This window comes from Aplysia californica, unplaced genomic scaffold, assembly GCF_000002075.1.
Source record: "Aplysia californica isolate F4 #8 unplaced genomic scaffold, AplCal3.0 scaffold00302, whole genome shotgun sequence".
NCBI classification, from domain to species: domain Eukaryota; kingdom Metazoa; phylum Mollusca; class Gastropoda; order Aplysiida; family Aplysiidae; genus Aplysia; species Aplysia californica.
The window spans coordinates 366,613-383,813 of NW_004797572.1; the positions used below are offsets into that span (position 1 = coordinate 366,613).

Below are 17,201 nucleotides of genomic sequence, written 5' to 3' on the forward strand. Positions count from 1 at the left end.
AGAGAGAGAGAGAGAGAGAGAGAGAGAGAGAGAGAGAACTTTAAAATGTACAAATACGGTAAAAACTAAAACTATCCTTAAAAAGTCATAATTATGTATCACCCAAAAAAAAAAAAGATATGTATAAACCAGGGTATATAATTAAAAAGTACTAAAATATCTGCTTAGGAAAAAAGTAAACTAGCCATCAGTTGGACAATAAGATCTGATATTTCTGTAGATAAGGGCTATCATTAAACCATTAGAACAGAAAGTTAAGGAATAAAAATTATAACTTTTATTATGCAATCACGAAGAATCAGATTTAACCTACCTGCTCAATTGTGGCCTCTTTTAATCTCTCTTGGAGGATAGGATCAAAATCTCCAATGTAGAAATCCTGAGGTAAGGAAGAGTAAATAGACCACATATGTAAATCATGATGAAAACAGCAAAGTAACAGGAGTTTAATATAGAATAGATTTAACAACCCTTTCAACACAGTGGGAAAACTAAATGAGTAGAACATCCTGTTTTCACATCCACCGAAGATAAAAGGCAGCAGAATGGATGGAAGACCTATCAAACTTCTCAATCAACCAAAGTTCAAGAAGCCCCAGTGGTGAATTAAACCAGTGTCATGAGCACCATTGTCCACAGGGGAATCAATCAACTGAGCTATCAGTGCACCTTACTGAGGTATGAAAACCACACATCAAAAGAGGTGTAAGTGAAGTGTTCAGTATCTTTTTGTCGTGACAGAGTTTTGTTTTCACATTTCTTTATAATGATACCAACAAAACAGTGTTTATGTCTATACTGTAAAGAAGTTCAAAAGATAGGCAGCTGATGAAGACAGGAGACACTCAAAACTCATCTAAGGAGTAACAAATGCTCCATAAGTCCTGCTTGAAAATAAACTTTTTCAGTAATTATTTTTGGAACAGCGTTCAAAAGCATTTACAGAGCAAACATTTTCACAATTTGATATTGTTTTCATACATGTTTCTCTAGTACCTGACCTGAATCTTTTAATGTACTGCATTTCTAAACATAACACAGTAGGCTCCTATAGCTCTCCTTTGCAAGGAAATAAAGGTACAAAAGAAAAATAGAGCCAGACTGTAATGCTTCTCTAAATTAATAATTTAAAAAACAATAACATATAATACAAAATAAACTAAAAGAGTAACATTTTTCACAGCAACCCTCAATGCCAAAGCATAATTTTCAAAAGAATACAAAGGCAGATCAAACTTAAAATATGAATATTTTTTTTAAAGTTTACTGAAAGCAAAAAAACAGAATCCCCCCGCGTTTATACAAGTTAATGAGCTAAAGAAATGCTAAACTCAAAGCCCTTTAGTTTAACTTCTATGAGCCAAGATGGTTTAGGAGACATAGATGTACCTTGTAGTTGGCAATGCCTCCACTGACAGCTGGGTCCACCACTCCATTGAGCTGCATGCCCAGCAGGTCGACTCGTAGACGAGCATCTTGTCTGTGCTGCTCAATGGTTGTCACCAGCTTCTTGTTCTTCTCCTCCATTGTCTCAATGGCGTTCTCAATAGGACTCACAGACACCTGGGCACACAGGGGAACAGATTAGTTTACAATCCTCAACCATGTCGCCGGCAACCATTCTAAGCCCAGAATGCAAAATTTTTCAGGAGAGAGAAAAAAAAGTCGCATTCATTTACCTAGTATACCTACATTATGTATCTTTTCTTGCTTTTTTCCAAAATTTAGAATCTAAATTTTGACAATGTCTCGAGCACATGCAACCAATACCACAGCTTTAGAAACTGCAATAACAAGAATTTTTCAAACATTTTGGGCTTACCACATCTGAACAGCTGGCCGATAATGTGTTTCCTATTTTTTGTGAAAAAGTGTCAATATGACACCTTTTAATGAATGTCCCTATACGTGATACTGACCGACTCCACTTCCATCACTGGGTACCAGCCCACTATGCCAGGAAGGGAGTAAGAAGTCTTCATGTTGGTCCTCTCCAGCCACATTTTCTGTAAGAAATGGAAACCGAAATATTAATACCATTAACAGTGGCAAATCATAGCGACACCACATTTTTGACATTTAACAAATATGAGTACTGAAATCATAATCAGATAGCTTCAAAATAATTTTGCTAAAATAAAAAACAAAAGTAATAGCAAAAAGTTCAAAAGGAGGAGACTACAACAGAGCCTCCCCAAATGATACCTATCAACAAAAAACATCAGTCTGGAGGCCCAAAAATCTTCTTTTTTTTTTAAAAATCAAAGAAAGGATTTATTAATCATTTTTACATGAATTCATGCTCTTCTTAACTCTTCAACTTCTACCCCCTTCATTCCCTCTCCCTCTTTTCCAGTATTTCAATTTTTTTATTTTTTTTAGAAAAGAAAGGGAAAACCACAACAAGAAAAAGCAAAAAAATCCAGCAAAACATGACACTCACAATTTGGAGAAGTATTATCTAACAGCAAGGTCACCATATACCATAGTTTTGCTGTAACCAAACCCCACATACCAATATTCCACTATGTTCATCAAAAATTGTGGCGATAATCACAAGCATGACCTTGTCTTTATTCAAATAGAAATATCCTCACAACTGGTAAGCACTAGCCTTTCAGAAAATGTTTCTTTTCATTGCCCATCAAAGCATTACAGTATTTACATTCAGGTGACCAATGATCAAATCCTCCCCCCACACCAATGAAAAAAAAATATAAGCAATGAAGAAGCTTTTTACCGTAACATCACTGGAGCTTTCTTCGGATCTCCTGGAAAACGTGAACTGCTCTACTCCATTGACCCGATAATACTTGAGGATTTGTTCATTGATGTTCCGGTTCAAGAACCTCTCTTTCAACTCCATCACAGGTGTGACTGCATTGATCTGCAGGACTTGGCACAGTTAAGGAAACGGCATCAAAATTTTGGAGGACTCACAAAGATACAACCAGGGTGAAAAGTTACCTTATACCCAGTGCACACTGCCAATTGAATTCAGTCAAATTGAGTCAGGCCAAGCGGATTTTCCTTGTTAGAGGGACAAAAGCTGCCATTTTGGCCCAATTTTATCTTCCAAAAATCTAACATGGTTGTTTCAGGAGGATTTTATCAAACTGTGTATTAAAGGTAGCTTTATGGAAAATCCTGGCCGGCTTGACTATATCAAATGAATCGAATACACAGGGCATTAGACCCTAAATAGCTATTAAGTGAAAGAAAATAAGAATTCTACTCAGCAGCAGACACACAAGTGCAAAGACCTAAATAAAATAAAAGACTACAGGCAACAAGAGTGCAGGTGCAAACAAGGGTGCATTAACATGCCCACAAGCACAAAAAGAAACAGTGGTAAATAGATGGTAAAAACTTTTAAAAAGTAGTTGATGGTCACTTGACAGGCAAGAGCCACTAAAGGAGGATGTGGAAAAAAGGCATGTTACAAGAGAAATGGAAGACAAAAATGCCAACCAACTGTACACTTAATAAACCATGCATATTTCATATTAAAAAGGATACATTGCCTTCGTGAATTCAAGACTTCATCTGATGGGGGATCCAGCGTACGCATCAACTGAAATTTTAAAAAATTAGATTTCACAATCAAAGAAAAACATTTAATTGCTAAACAAAATTGCCTATTAAAACAAAACATTTTTATTAAGGTATACAAGAAAAGTGTTAGATTGGAACCTGCAGGGTAAAAGATCAAGGGGAAGACCATGTGGAACCTGGAGAAGAGTCACGGAAATGGATGTACAGAAAAGTGGGAAGACGTGGAGTGACATCAAGAGACTAGCCCAGGATAGGAAAGGTGGAGAGTGTTTGTTCTTGGCCTATATCCTGATCCAGGGTGAGAATGGCAATGATGACGATACAATACGGCATGATGGTTGGTCAAGCTATAAGTTGAAACTATGCTGTACAAAGCAAAGACTCAACGGCTAATATTTGTAAAATTAAAACTGTCCATCTAACTTCAAAGATGATGGAATAAATCTCAGAGCTTTCAAAATAAGGAAAATAAAATTCAATTGTTACATAAATGCAGGGTCAGTAAATATCCAGAACAGGCTAGATTTTATCACATAAGACACAATGACATTGTTACACAGATGTAAGAACAGATGTTAAGAATATCAAATTTTTTCAGAATTTTGGAAATGAAAAAAAAAAAGAAAATGACCCTATTACTGGTGTACAGCAGAAAGAGCCTTTTCATCTCTGAGCTCACTACTCACCTCAGCATGAGGGAACAGCGTCTGCATCCTGGTGTTAAAGTCTGCTAGTCTCTCGTACTCTTTCCCTCGGTAGATGAACACTTTGTTCTGAGTGCAGAACACACGAGACACAGAATAGCAACATGTAAAATGTACAAAGCATGACATCACACAACAAACAAGAGAGGCACAAGAAAAACACATTTTAATTTGTTTGTGTTGCACCATTATGGGCACACCAAGGTATAGTTTTTACCCTGCAAAGAAGAGTTGGATGGAGATTCTCAATTTTATAGCAACAGTGACAAAAAAGTACTTCTTGAACTATGATGTACATCTATTGCATAAAAAGAGAGACACAGACAAAGGGTGCAAAACACGTGTATAGTCCATCTGGCAACCAGGAACAAACATCACCTTGATAAAATCTAACACTCTCAATATATGCTGTAGAATAGACCTATCATAACAGAATGAATGAGGGAAACAACTGACAACAAAAGCTTTAAAAAAGTTTTAGAATCACAAAACAGACACTTTCAACAATACTACTGCTGCACATGAAAAGTTTTGTTTTGTTTGCACATGCAAAAAAAGTATTTGCTATTTGAACTATTCAAAGATAAAGTCTCTGTTAAAGTTTATCATCTTCTCTATCGTGAAGCTATGATTTGAGCAGGGTAGAATAGAATTTATGAAAGCATAGTAGCATCAACAAAAGCCTGGCAGGTTTCTTTTGATTCAACATGATGAAAATAATACAACATACTCCATGATACTGTCATTACAGGAGCTCAGTGACCCACTTGACAGATTATATGTCAATTTCAAGGCAGGGCACCTGGTCCCTCATCAAGATACTATGCTCAAAGAAAATTCTCAGACAGACAAGAAAATAATTCTGACCCCACTTAGATTCAAACTTTTACAAAGCAAATGTATTTGTAGCACTAAGATTCATCATTTATCTCAAACAAGAGAAATTTGCAAGATCATGACCAGAAGACAATGACTGAAGATCTTGTACTGATGATGGTATGAATGAACTTTTGTACCAGTTGGTTCTTGCTTTTAAAAATATTCATAGGGGAAAACAAATGAATAGAACAAATCACAAAGACAGCAGTTAACAGGGTTATGGCTGGCAATTGGTTGCACCAATTGTGTCACGGCGTGGTGGAATCGGGCGCTCATCAATTTTTGGGCATATGGAGTTATGGGTATCATTTTAGCTTGTTCATGAATATGTCTTCCTTTTGATAAAAGAAATACCTATCTATCTTCAAAAGAAGTCAAGATATTTCGGATTGAAGGAGGTTTCAGAGGTAAAATTAACGAGAAAACAGCTGCCAAAGTTTGACGACTTCCAAAGTTTGAGAGTCCTTATTAAGGGAAAGTTTACATTTTTTGTGCCTACAATTAACATTTTTTTTTAAAATTCCACAATTTTCAAATGGACATGAAAGGTGTTTTGCCAAAAAATTTAAATTCCTTAAAAATTACCAAATGGGGAAATAAAAATGCTGTTTTCATCGATATCATTATTTTGACGAGCGCCTGATTCCACCATGATGCTTCACAATTTCTAAATGCAACATCAGTTTACCTGCAGGAAAGAAGGGAACCCCTGCCCAAAGTACCCCACACGGAAGTACTCAGGCTCCGGGCGGACTTGCTTCAGGATACAGTCGTACAGTTCAGCTTGTCGCTTCTGTGAACATAACGTCAAGGGCTTCATTGTATTATTTATGTACCTCACAACTAGACAAAACACTTTTACAGGTCATAATTATGACTTACAAGACTCAAACATTCTGATCATTGTGACACATTGGTATAACATTTCAAACTGTCAGCAGCCTTGGGATTTCTCACCACTGATCAAAATGAAAAGTGTCCTCTTAAAGTCTAAAAAAAACATGATTGCTGGAACAGAACAGAACTCAGAACAGATAGCCTTAAACTTGCAACAAAGTTTGGGTTTTTTTTTTTACTATGCCTGCAATACCATTATCAAAGGATTTTATTTGTTGTCTAATAATAATAGATAGAATTTGCAGAGCGCAAATCCCTGCCTGCTCAACAGCAAGCTCTATGCGCTTCACGATCTATACTATTACCCTAGCAGACCAGAGAGCATTTTGAAACAACCTCAACTTCCTGAGAAGCATACAGCATACCCATTTATAGGCGCTAAAACACTAACATACTGACAAGATCTTTGGCTGTCTATGGCCGGGTACCCATTCCCACCTGGGTGAAGTGAGGAAATTTCGTGTTAAGTGCCTTTTCCAAGGACACAACATCGGGCCCACGGCTCGAACCCTCGAACCCGCAACCTCATGATTACGAGTCTGGTAGCCTAACCATTAGGCCACCGACACCAGTCTATAACACAATGAAAGGTACAATCTGATAAGAACAGAACTGGATTGAGAAACCCTGACCTGGGCTAAATAATATTTCTCAAACTTTTGAAATCACATACATGACCAAAGACCTACCGTTTTACACACAGCAAAAAATATTCAAGAAACCAAAATGTGATGAACATCCAACAATTTGGTCAAAGTGTGACAAGTGGTACCATTGTCAGCATGAGTAACTTGACTCACCAAGATTTTGCTCAGGCTCTCGTAGTCAAAGAGCTCCTCTCTGTACAACTGGCACAGCTCTTCACATAGCTCAATGCCTTTCTCCCACATCTGACAAAGGAAAAAAAATATAAGAGTGAAGAAATCATCTAGAAAGAAGACAGGTAAAAAAGCGAAATTAGGAAGTTTTCCTCCTTTTATTCAAACCTATGATACACACTTGTGACCATTATTGAAGCATGTTAATGACAGTGATACTAGAAACAATGTCTAACAGAAGTCAAAAGAAAAAAGACCTGAATTCTATAGCATTGCAACAGAAATAATGACAACAGTTTAAGCCTTCATGAGAAGGCCCTTCATATACACTTTCACGTACTAAAATAATGTAATATTTCCCAACAGACTTTCTGTAACAGGTCAACAGAGCCCCAGTGCTCCACAGGTCAGTGAGCACAGCCTAAAACAGAATGTCAAGCAATGACGATGCAGTGACTTTCAAATATGTGGTCTGCAGGGCGCCAACCAGCTACGAAAAAAAAATCGAACCTTTTTGGGTCAAGGTAAATGCAAGCGCAGAGACATAAAATTCACCAATCATATTGTCTGTTACATCTTGTAACAAGAAGTTGGTCAAAATCCGGCCACTTTCGTCAATGACCTACAACTGATTAAAAATGTTATGATATCATGATTTATTACTAAGTGTGTCATTGTGGAATAAATCTTCCTACTAGGATAAGAAACACACAAAATACATCGAACAGACCTTGCCAGCCTCAAAATGTGAGATGATATCATAGTACAGTTTTTCTTTGAGCTCTCTGTGGGTGCTGGCAGTAGGGTATTTGTTGTAGTACAGCATAGGAGCCAAGGCCTCATTATTCCACTGGAAAAAAACAAGAAACAGAAAAGAATAAGAAATACGACAACAACAGTAACAATAAAGTTTGCATATATTTTAAATAAAATGCTCCACAAAAAAAAACCTAATTCTTTCTCTCTCTGTTTCACACACATCTACACACACAATCTCTCTCTCTCTCTCTCTTTCTATCTTTCTTTCTCTCTCTCACACACACAGGAACACACATAGAAAGACACACACACACACACACACCCACACAGACACACACATAATTTGTAAGCAGCAATTTTAAAATGTCATTTTGTCCCCATGTGTCAGCACAGTATTAGAATGAAATACTACCAATGGAAAAGGTGACAAACAAGCAGATTTAGTTAACATGCTGCTTCTTGCATAGAAAGTATTGCCATCAAAGCAATTCCATATTTCTTTTATGTCAGACCAACGGCCAAAACTAAACCCTACTAGGAAAGTTCAACTGATGTAAACAAAGACTTCCCAAAGCTGGACATGTGAGGCACGGTGACAAAATGGGTTACTTCTCAGATTTTAGCCCAAAGGATACAATCTATTTGTATGAAATGATAAAAGACGTGTTAAACTTGAAAAGAATGGCATCAGTTAAAAACTACAAATTTGACCCCAGTGTCGATTTTCCGCCTACATTTGCATTCACGGACTGCCATAAGTAACTCCTCTTTGTCAGCGTGCCTCACATATTGTGATGACACCAACACTAGCTTTTATAATTATATCATCACCAGGCTTACCTGGAGGAGTTTGGCATAGAGAAGAAGCGTGTAACCAGCCTCTGTGTAATTGTCACAGCCAAGGTGAAGGTCACACAGTTTGTGCAAGTAGCGAATGTACATCTCTTGCCTATTGATGTCGTGATAAAAGTCCTGAAGGAAGAAAAAGGAAAAAGTTACCATTTTAATTATTTGATCGTTTGATCAGCTCAGCAAGACTCTGAAGCGGGTGGGTAGTGGAGGTCATGTGAGAAACAGGCTTTGGGAGAAATATAGTACACCATACTATCATAAGAGCATGTTCCCTAGTTGTTTTTTGTGTCTTAATGGAAGTTGTCAGGTTTCAGGAGAAGGTGGGTGGCATACTTTGTAACTATGCAAAACAAATCACTGGTTCTTTTTTAAACACCCATTCGTAACCAATAAAATGTAGTTAAAAGCTGAAATTCTAGCAAATGCCACATTTACCTCTAATAAATACACCCAAAATATAACTAAAAGTTAACCACATAAGTTAGTTTACAGCTTAAGACTTTTGCTTCCCAACATACGCAGTTTCAGGATCGTTTAAATTCACAGAGACAAAATAGCAAGCAGGTGGGTTTTGCTGGGCTTGACAGGAGAGAGTTAAGAAAAAAAAACATTGTTTACTAGAACCTGAGTATATAGTTGAAGTACATGTTTTGATTAAGTGACAAAGTAGACATTTACCACACTATCAACAGTTTTGGTGATGTAAGCGCCAAAAACAGATAGTATATCACCAGTCTAACTTTTGATTTCAAGGATGAACAGACATATATAAAATTCTTTGCAAATATGATAAAAATCTTACTCCTTCACAATATATAGTAATGTATACATATGAAATTTTACATTTTTGTTACCAGACCAATTTCTTTTTATAATCTGTTGAGGAACCTACCAGCAGATTGACGATGCAGCTCATGCGGTGTTCCCGCACCTCGTCCTGTATGATGGTGCGGTAGACCATGAGTCGCTCTAGTAGGTCATGAATGGTTGATACAAACTGCAGGCTTGGCTCACACAGGGTGGGGTTGCCCTCACACAGATGGGCCATGCTGCAGAGGAGCAAGTGATCAGGGAATTGTTTTTTATGCTGTTTGTGCAAATATATAATTGTTGTAAAGTGCATACAACATGCTGTGGAGCACGCCATATAAATGCAATTATTATTATCATTATTATTGTTATATATATATATATATTCATATATAAATAAGCTAGCTTTGTTTTATTACGACATGGATAAAAGAAATATGACCTTCGAACCCAACATTTTAAAAGTGTTAAGTGTTGCCAAGTTGATATTCAATTAAAAAAACAACAACTATTACCTTTATATCTTTAAAGCTTTTTTACCACTGGCCATCTTAGTTTTTAAAATCTTAAAGTATTTCAGTTCTCTAGCCGAGTCAGTTCAGTTGGCACAAAGTTTGATGGAAAGGCAACCCATACCAGAGTCCCCAATGAGAATATTCTAGAAACAAGAGTGTCTCAGGAGTCATCATCAATCTCTTTCCATTGAATATGGATGCCAAATCAAAGACCCAGTCTCTTAGTAATAATAATAGCTTGTCCGTCACTGTCTGAGAATGACCAATACATCTGCAGCGAAATTGAAGTATTTGAAGAATTGAAGGTTACAATGACTTGTGGCTTCTGCTGTGGTCAATGAGATCAATTCTGGCAGAGAAAAGTTTGCCACATTTTGAACATTTGAAGGCTCCACTTCCACTTGCATTGAAAGGGGCGCTGAAAACACACCATTTCCGTTCTTTCACTACAGAAAAATCTTCGACTCACATTTCTGAGAAGAGTTGCATGTACTGCTCGTCCCCACGGCCTCCCTCTATCAGAGCATCCAGCTGGGTGATCATCTCATTTTCAAACTGAGGACAAAAAAAAAACCCAGCCTGCAATCCTTGGCAGCAAAACAAAGCATAACAAACATTATTCCCAAAAGGAAAGGTATTTCACCTTCAACTTCCTCAGTCCACACAGTCATAAAAAAGCCTGGGGGTGAGGTGGGTGTTGAATGGGTTGAGAAATCAGAAAACAAATTAATCAGGTTTTAAAGACATTTTTCACATATCATGTCCTTGTTTGTTTGTTTTAGTAAGAGTTTTACAGCGCTCGCAACTGGATAAGGTCATATGAGCCCGCGAAAAAAAGTTGCTTCTGTTCGCAACAGCACATTTCACAGTCCGGTTTGGGTCAACACGTTCACTAAAATGCTAAAATATTAAAATTTGGTGTTAAAAATCTTCAAGAACTTGGAACTCTTACACTTATCAGATCCTACTTTTGACAGTTGTTGATTTACTTCCCGTGATGCCTGTATGGTTGGGGAGAAGACATGGGTACCTTTTCACACGAATTGAACACAAAACCGGCCACATTTCTGAACATTTTTCTTTGATACAACTGATAATACATTAATAGAAACAAATATTGTATTTTGCAGGCAGGCCTTACACAGCATGTTTTTTTAAGCCTACTCTGTACTAAAACACATTTCTACAATACATTTCTCTTGAAGCAGATAAGGCAACAGAAAACCTGAGGAGAAACCTAAGGAGCAGTCCAAAAAACCTTAAGCTAAAGAAAAATAGAAAGAAGTCTTCTATATACAACGTAGTTACAACAACATGTTGATTCTTGTATGGCATAAATTCACTGGCTTAGTCTAACACGATAAAACACGGTGTCTGCTTATTCCAAGCCCCGGATAGAAAGAATTTGACAGTCACAAGAGGCAGTTAGAGGAAAAGAAGACAGAGTACAATAGAAAATAGGTGGGAATGGAACAAATTCTCAAAATTTTAGCATTCCGTAAATCAATACAGATTTCCATATATCCATAAAAAAGCTATCACCTTATCATCAAATTAGCAATACAATGCATAAGCACTGCTCATATATTGCTAAAATAAGCAGAAACAGGCCCTTAGCACTGATTATGGAACCCCCTCCATTTTCCATGTAAGCAATGACAATCTAAGAAACCTACCTCATTGAAGTTTCCCTGTACTCTGTTAGAGTTTGGGATCGGCTGCATGAATTCGTGCTGCATCATGTCAAAGAAGATTGGAATTGTTGCTTTTCTGAGCTCTGAAATAAAGACATTGGAGAGCTTATATGATGTAAAGTACTTGTAACAGGCACATCATAAATGCTACATTTTGCAATGGGCAAATAGGAAAGCAGAAAAATTGAACAGAGGAAGGCTGAGCGCCCATAATAAACTGTAGTACAACCTGCTCTAATGACCACATGCTCAAGACAATCATCTGACCACTTCCCACTTCCCTTCTTGCATTTAAAAAAATTGTATATTATAATGACACTGTCCGAGAAAGAAGTCAAGAGTGGTCACTTTTTTCTTCACAATGGGTGGTTGTTTTGGATATACTTGATTGCTATCATTAATAAGATATCAGTAATAAAACTTTGCCAGTTTGTAAGCAGAGGCCAATAATATTTTTTAAAATATTAATAATAATAATAATAATAATATTTTCTGTAGCAGAGTACCAGTCTGCTGTATTACTTCAGTAACGGATGAAGAAAAAAAAAACTACACAGAAAAGAAATACAAGGAGCAGACCTTAAACATAGATGTTAACAGCTATACTGATTGAAGAGTTTCAAAAAAACATTTCAAGTAGAAACCCCCTGTCAGTGGCTGTTTCTTACAAGATCAAAGCCAATGCTATTGAAAGAAAAACATTTCAAATAAGACTGTGGATCACTCTTCCCACCAACGCAACAACATCACATTGTTGATGCCCTGTCTCCACTGTCTACTATGAGACATTACTAGAGTCTCAAATCCAATAGTGACAGAGACAGAATCCAGAACGTTGAGATCTAAAGTGAACACACTGTTACTAGCCTCCAACATAAAACCAAAGGCTTCAAGCAGATGGGACAGAGGACAGAGGGAAGTGACGCCAAGCATGTGCCTTCTCTTTACCTGTCTCTGGGATAAGAGTCATCTCCAGGAAGGGCCCTACCAGCTCAGGGATGAACTTGATCTTGTTGTCACCTGAGGAATAATGCAAATCCATGCAATATATCAAATATTCATTCAACATGGTAATCTATAATCCAGATCAATAATGTACATATACGTTCTTCAAATGTGCATTCAACATTATTATTCTAAATTTTGTGGGACATTGAATAGGGTGCTCAATGAGTGACGAGAAGCAAAGATGTAAGGGAATAACAGAATGTTAAAGAATGAGAGAAAGGCAAAAATACAAAAAATAAGAGAAAGAGACGAAGGTGGACAAAATAGCAGGAGATGAAATAATGCTACATACCTAGTTTGAACCACATGGCCCGAATTTCAAACCCTGTCTCCCTCCTCATATCCTTGTATCTGAAAGACAAAGACAAGCAACAGATGGATGCAAAGATAGGTCTTACCAAGGATAGTTCATGCCCCAAAATCATTTTGCTTCAAAATCAAATAAGCTTTCCATTTTCCTCTCTTCAGCCCCAGTCATTCGGTTGAGCATGTCAATGAAAGATATAAAAGAGTGCACTGCAAAAATTACACTCAAATATTACTCTAAGGTTGTGGTAAGACTTGAAAATGTAGAAAATAGGCAAAAAAAGCAAAGTAATAATTTAAAAAGAAGCGAATACAAATACAAGATACTTGGGGGTGGGGGTGGGGGCAGGGGGATACAGTGACAGCAAAGCATGATGCATGATGAAAACAAAGTGGACAGACATGGTTTTCCTCATTGACATTAAAGACATTCTTTTCGGTTCTTCTACGACTGGGACGCCCATTTAAAGACCAATGAGAAGAAGAAGGTTCTTGTAAGACTAATTCAAGCAATAGCAGACCTAGATGTGATCTTGTTCCTCTTGGATTGAGAAAAGTTGTCCAGCTGTAGTGCATCTTGAGTCAGGAAAGCAATGGCACAGTGAAAGAAATTGTTCCACAACTGAAAAGAAAGAAAGAAAAAACAGATATTTCATCCATGAGCATGAAGCTCTTGAGGAAAGGAAGCTCTAAGTAGGCCCTATGGTATTGTCTCTACAAGTGAAAAAAAAAAGAAGATTAAGATACCTGAGTATAATTTTGCCAATACCACTGACAGAAAAACTGACAAAAAGGTTTATGTACTCTCATTATCAGTAAATGACAATTTAACAACCAGATACCAAGGACGTTCAAATTTAATAATAATATTACTTTTTTAAAAATAATAAAATAATAATAATAGTAACAGTAAAAATAAAAATGATGTAGATAATTTCTAAAGTGTCCAATCCTGTACAATTTTACAATGCCTTCATCACAGTATAACTTCAACTATTACCTGCTGAGCTTGCTGATCAAAGGGAGCAGAGAAATGTTCATGAATAGTGGAAGCAAAGAACCTCAAGGCACGCAGGAGGACACTGTGGGTGGAAAAGATGATGAGTTGTAGTCAAATAAATTGTTTGCTTTAATACAAATACATACAAGAAACAAATTCAAAAAGACCAAACCATCTTTGATTTTTGTGAGTGAGGCAGAAACTTGAAACAGTGTAACACAATATTTCTAAATCTCAGAAAGACAAAAAGAAAGAGAGAAAGAGTGTTACACTCTGTGTGTGTGTGTGTGTGTGTGTGTGTGCGAGTGTGTGTGTGTATTAGAGAGAGACAGAGAGAGACAGAGAGAGAGAGAGAGAGAGAAAGAGGAGAGAGAGAGAGAGAGAGAGAGAGAGAGAGAGAGAGAGAGAGAGAGAGAGAGAGAGAGTGTGTGTGTGTGTGAGAGAGAGAGAGAGAGAGAGAGAGAGAGGGAGAGAGAGAGAGAGAGAGAGAGAAAGAGAGAGAGAGAGAGAGAGAGAGGGAGAGAGAGAGGGGGGGGGGAATAAGTAGGCCCAAAGGCAGAAAGAAAGGAAAGTGGGAATGAAGGAAGAGGGAAGGAAGGAAGGAAGGAAGGAAGGAAGGAAGGAAGGAAGGAAGGAGGGAAGGAAGGAAGGAAGGAAGGAAGGAAGGAAGGAACGAAGGAAGGAAGGAAATGAAAACAAAGAAAGGAATGATGAAAAAAAGAAAGTAAAGGAGGGCACAGTAACAAAAAAAACAAAAACAAAAAAAGAACAAAAAGAAGGAAGGCAGACAGAAAGAGTGAAACGAAACAAGGGAGTAATGAAGGAAGAACAGACGAAAAGAATAAAGGCCAATAAACAGAGAGAGAGGCTATCTTGAAGAAAACAGCAGATCAGTTCCGTATCCTGATCATCTCCAGCCAGTCCAGTCGATGGAGTAGACCTTGCAGTGGACCCGACCTCCGAACACACAACCGCACCAAGGCAGAAGCTAAAGAACAGGAAGGAAAGAAGGAAAAGGAATTAAGAAAGAGACCGACCAGTTCTGTATCATGATCATCTCCAGCCAGTCGGTGGGGTAGACCTTGCGGTTGACCAGGTCGCGGAACACACACAGGATCTCCATGAGGAAGTCCATCAAGTCAACGGAGGTCGGGAAGCTCAGGATGTAGTTGCGGTAGTGAAGGTCTGTCATCTGGCGCAGCATGCTCACCATCACCGCCACACAGTTGCCCTAGTGGAAGGGTCACAACACGTTCAGGGTACACAGGGGGCGGCAGGCAGGCAGACAGGGTCAGGAGTTGGGGTTGTTTTTTGTTGTTTTTTTTTTTTGGGGGGGGGGGATCCCAGGAGACCAGGTGCTTTTTGTTGGGGGGAGGAGGGGGGATCAAGGGGTAGAATGTGTATGTGAGTGTGTGTGTGTGTGTGTGTGTGTGTGTGTGTGTGTGTGTGTGTGTGTGTGTGTGTGTGTGTGAGTGTGAGAGTGTGTGTGTGTGTGAGAGAGGAGGAGGTGAGGTATGGAGTAGGGTGGTTGAAGGGGTCGGGTAACTGGCAGGGTCAGGTTGGGGGGTTGAGGAAGATGGGAGCGGAACTACATTGACAGGTCAATTATATACCTTCCCTTCAGTGTATGCACGTACACTCATATGCATGCATACATATAAGACTTTAACACTACACACTCACGTCAACACACAAACATATACACACACACACACACACCACAAGTACAAATGAACATGTAGACATACAAGTCCATTTCATGAAGAATTAGAAGTTTAACAGAGTTGCTCTTTGAGACAATACATCTTACAACTATCAAAGTCAGTCTTAAATCCTATTTTAAAAAATTTATGTCTTCTCTCCATGGATCCCTCTACCCACTTCATATCCTGACCACCATATCACTTTTATTTAAAATTTCAATGCGTTATCATTCTAGTAGTGAACGATAAAAGAAAAAGTATTTCTTTTGATCAGATAATTTTTTAAATTTATGATTTTTTTTCAGTCATATCCATATGCAAATTATATAACTCACAAATGAAGATTTTCACAATATAGTAACAGTTACCAGTTGCGTACATAATCCAAAATGATACATTTCAAAGACAATATATTTGAACAAAAAAAACAACAAAACTGTGCAAAAAGAAAAATTACTAAAATGCAAATAAAAGATGAAGTTCATCTGATGACCAATTTCCCCTTTGCATCCTACTGTTAGGCAGCCATACAATATATCGACAAATTCAAAATACAGTGGAACTAAAAAAGCAAATCTTAGAATATACATCTACCACCTTTGTAATAAAATTATAATTCATACATGACAATAAATTATTTTTAAAAAATACAAAACAAAAAACAAAACCAGTATCACAAGTTGACGAACACATAAACACACAGACTCATTACCAACACATGAAAAGTGAGGTGTGTTTCTCATTCTCGCATTCCACAGGTTGTGCAGAGAACAGAAGAAAATGTCTCTCAGTGTGATTCAAGAGAATGATTTAATGTTTACCTCGCAATTCATAGCAGCAAAAGTGAGCATACCAAAGTACACTTAAGAGACGATAGTCCTAAGAAAAAAAAAAGGACTTGCTGCAAATAGTCATATTGTGCGGTTTGTGGCCAGAAAACATGATCATGACTACTTTTCGCCAGAAACAGATCAAGACATAAACATTAAGTGGGAGCAGACTTAACTGAATACCCTACATCCCTCATATTTTAGTCATAAAGTCAAAATATTGAGAGAAAAAAAAGTGCCTTTTCTCAAAGGGGCAAAAACAATTTTTAAAGAAAGAAAACAACACACTGAGACTGAGGATCACAAGCAAAACTGAGATAAGACAAATACAAGGTAGGAGTTAGAAAGTTGAAAAGGACAAACGAATAACAGCCTTATTCTCTACTCCATTTCAGGGTTGCCTATTCTTTTGTATGGGAGAAGAAAAAGGATAGGAGGCCGCGTTATAATATCTGCAGCATGATGTCCCCAAAAAAATATATGTATATGATGACTACAACAGCTATATGATGGACTAGAGAGTGCAGCTGGCAAAATGTGGAACTGCAGACTCCTACAGTCCAGTGCAAAATTTCTGGTGTTCTTCAGTTCTATTAACAAATTGCTCAGTGCAGCACACATGACACTTCACATTTGACAAGGTGAAAACAATACTTTTTCAGACAGGAAAACAGGATAAACTTTCACTTGAGCTGAAGATTGAGGCAAAGAGAAGCACATTTTTAAAAAATGAGGCAAACAGGTAAACAGACAAATTGAGAGAAATATTGAAAAGTCACAGAGACAAAATGAGAAGTAGAAATGCAGCAAAAGACGATAACATCATTCCAGAACGAGATCTAACGCATGCCTGACTTCAGGTCTTCTACAA

The 17,201-nt window shown here is 37.6% G+C and overlaps 1 protein-coding gene across 3 annotated transcripts in view; it reads right to left on the minus strand.

The window, feature by feature from the left end:
- LOC101849066 (dedicator of cytokinesis protein 1) overlaps nucleotides 1-17,201 on the minus strand; it is a gene marked incomplete in the record, with an annotated part of 83,956 nt that overhangs the window by 22,218 nt on the left and 44,537 nt on the right. For all 3 annotated transcript variants that reach the window (XM_013084557.2, XM_035970659.1, XM_035970658.1), the window contains 18 exon segments: nucleotides 314-379; nucleotides 1,390-1,563; nucleotides 1,920-2,006; nucleotides 2,741-2,895; nucleotides 3,520-3,574; nucleotides 4,242-4,328; nucleotides 5,827-5,931; nucleotides 6,836-6,925; nucleotides 7,584-7,703; nucleotides 8,453-8,584; nucleotides 9,357-9,513; nucleotides 10,259-10,344; nucleotides 11,466-11,566; nucleotides 12,432-12,503; nucleotides 12,784-12,842; nucleotides 13,319-13,419; nucleotides 13,798-13,879; nucleotides 14,835-15,028. In XM_013084557.2, the coding sequence (XP_012940011.1) occupies nucleotides 314-379; nucleotides 1,390-1,563; nucleotides 1,920-2,006; nucleotides 2,741-2,895; nucleotides 3,520-3,574; nucleotides 4,242-4,328; nucleotides 5,827-5,931; nucleotides 6,836-6,925; nucleotides 7,584-7,703; nucleotides 8,453-8,584; nucleotides 9,357-9,513; nucleotides 10,259-10,344; nucleotides 11,466-11,566; nucleotides 12,432-12,503; nucleotides 12,784-12,842; nucleotides 13,319-13,419; nucleotides 13,798-13,879; nucleotides 14,835-15,028 (1,923 nt within the window).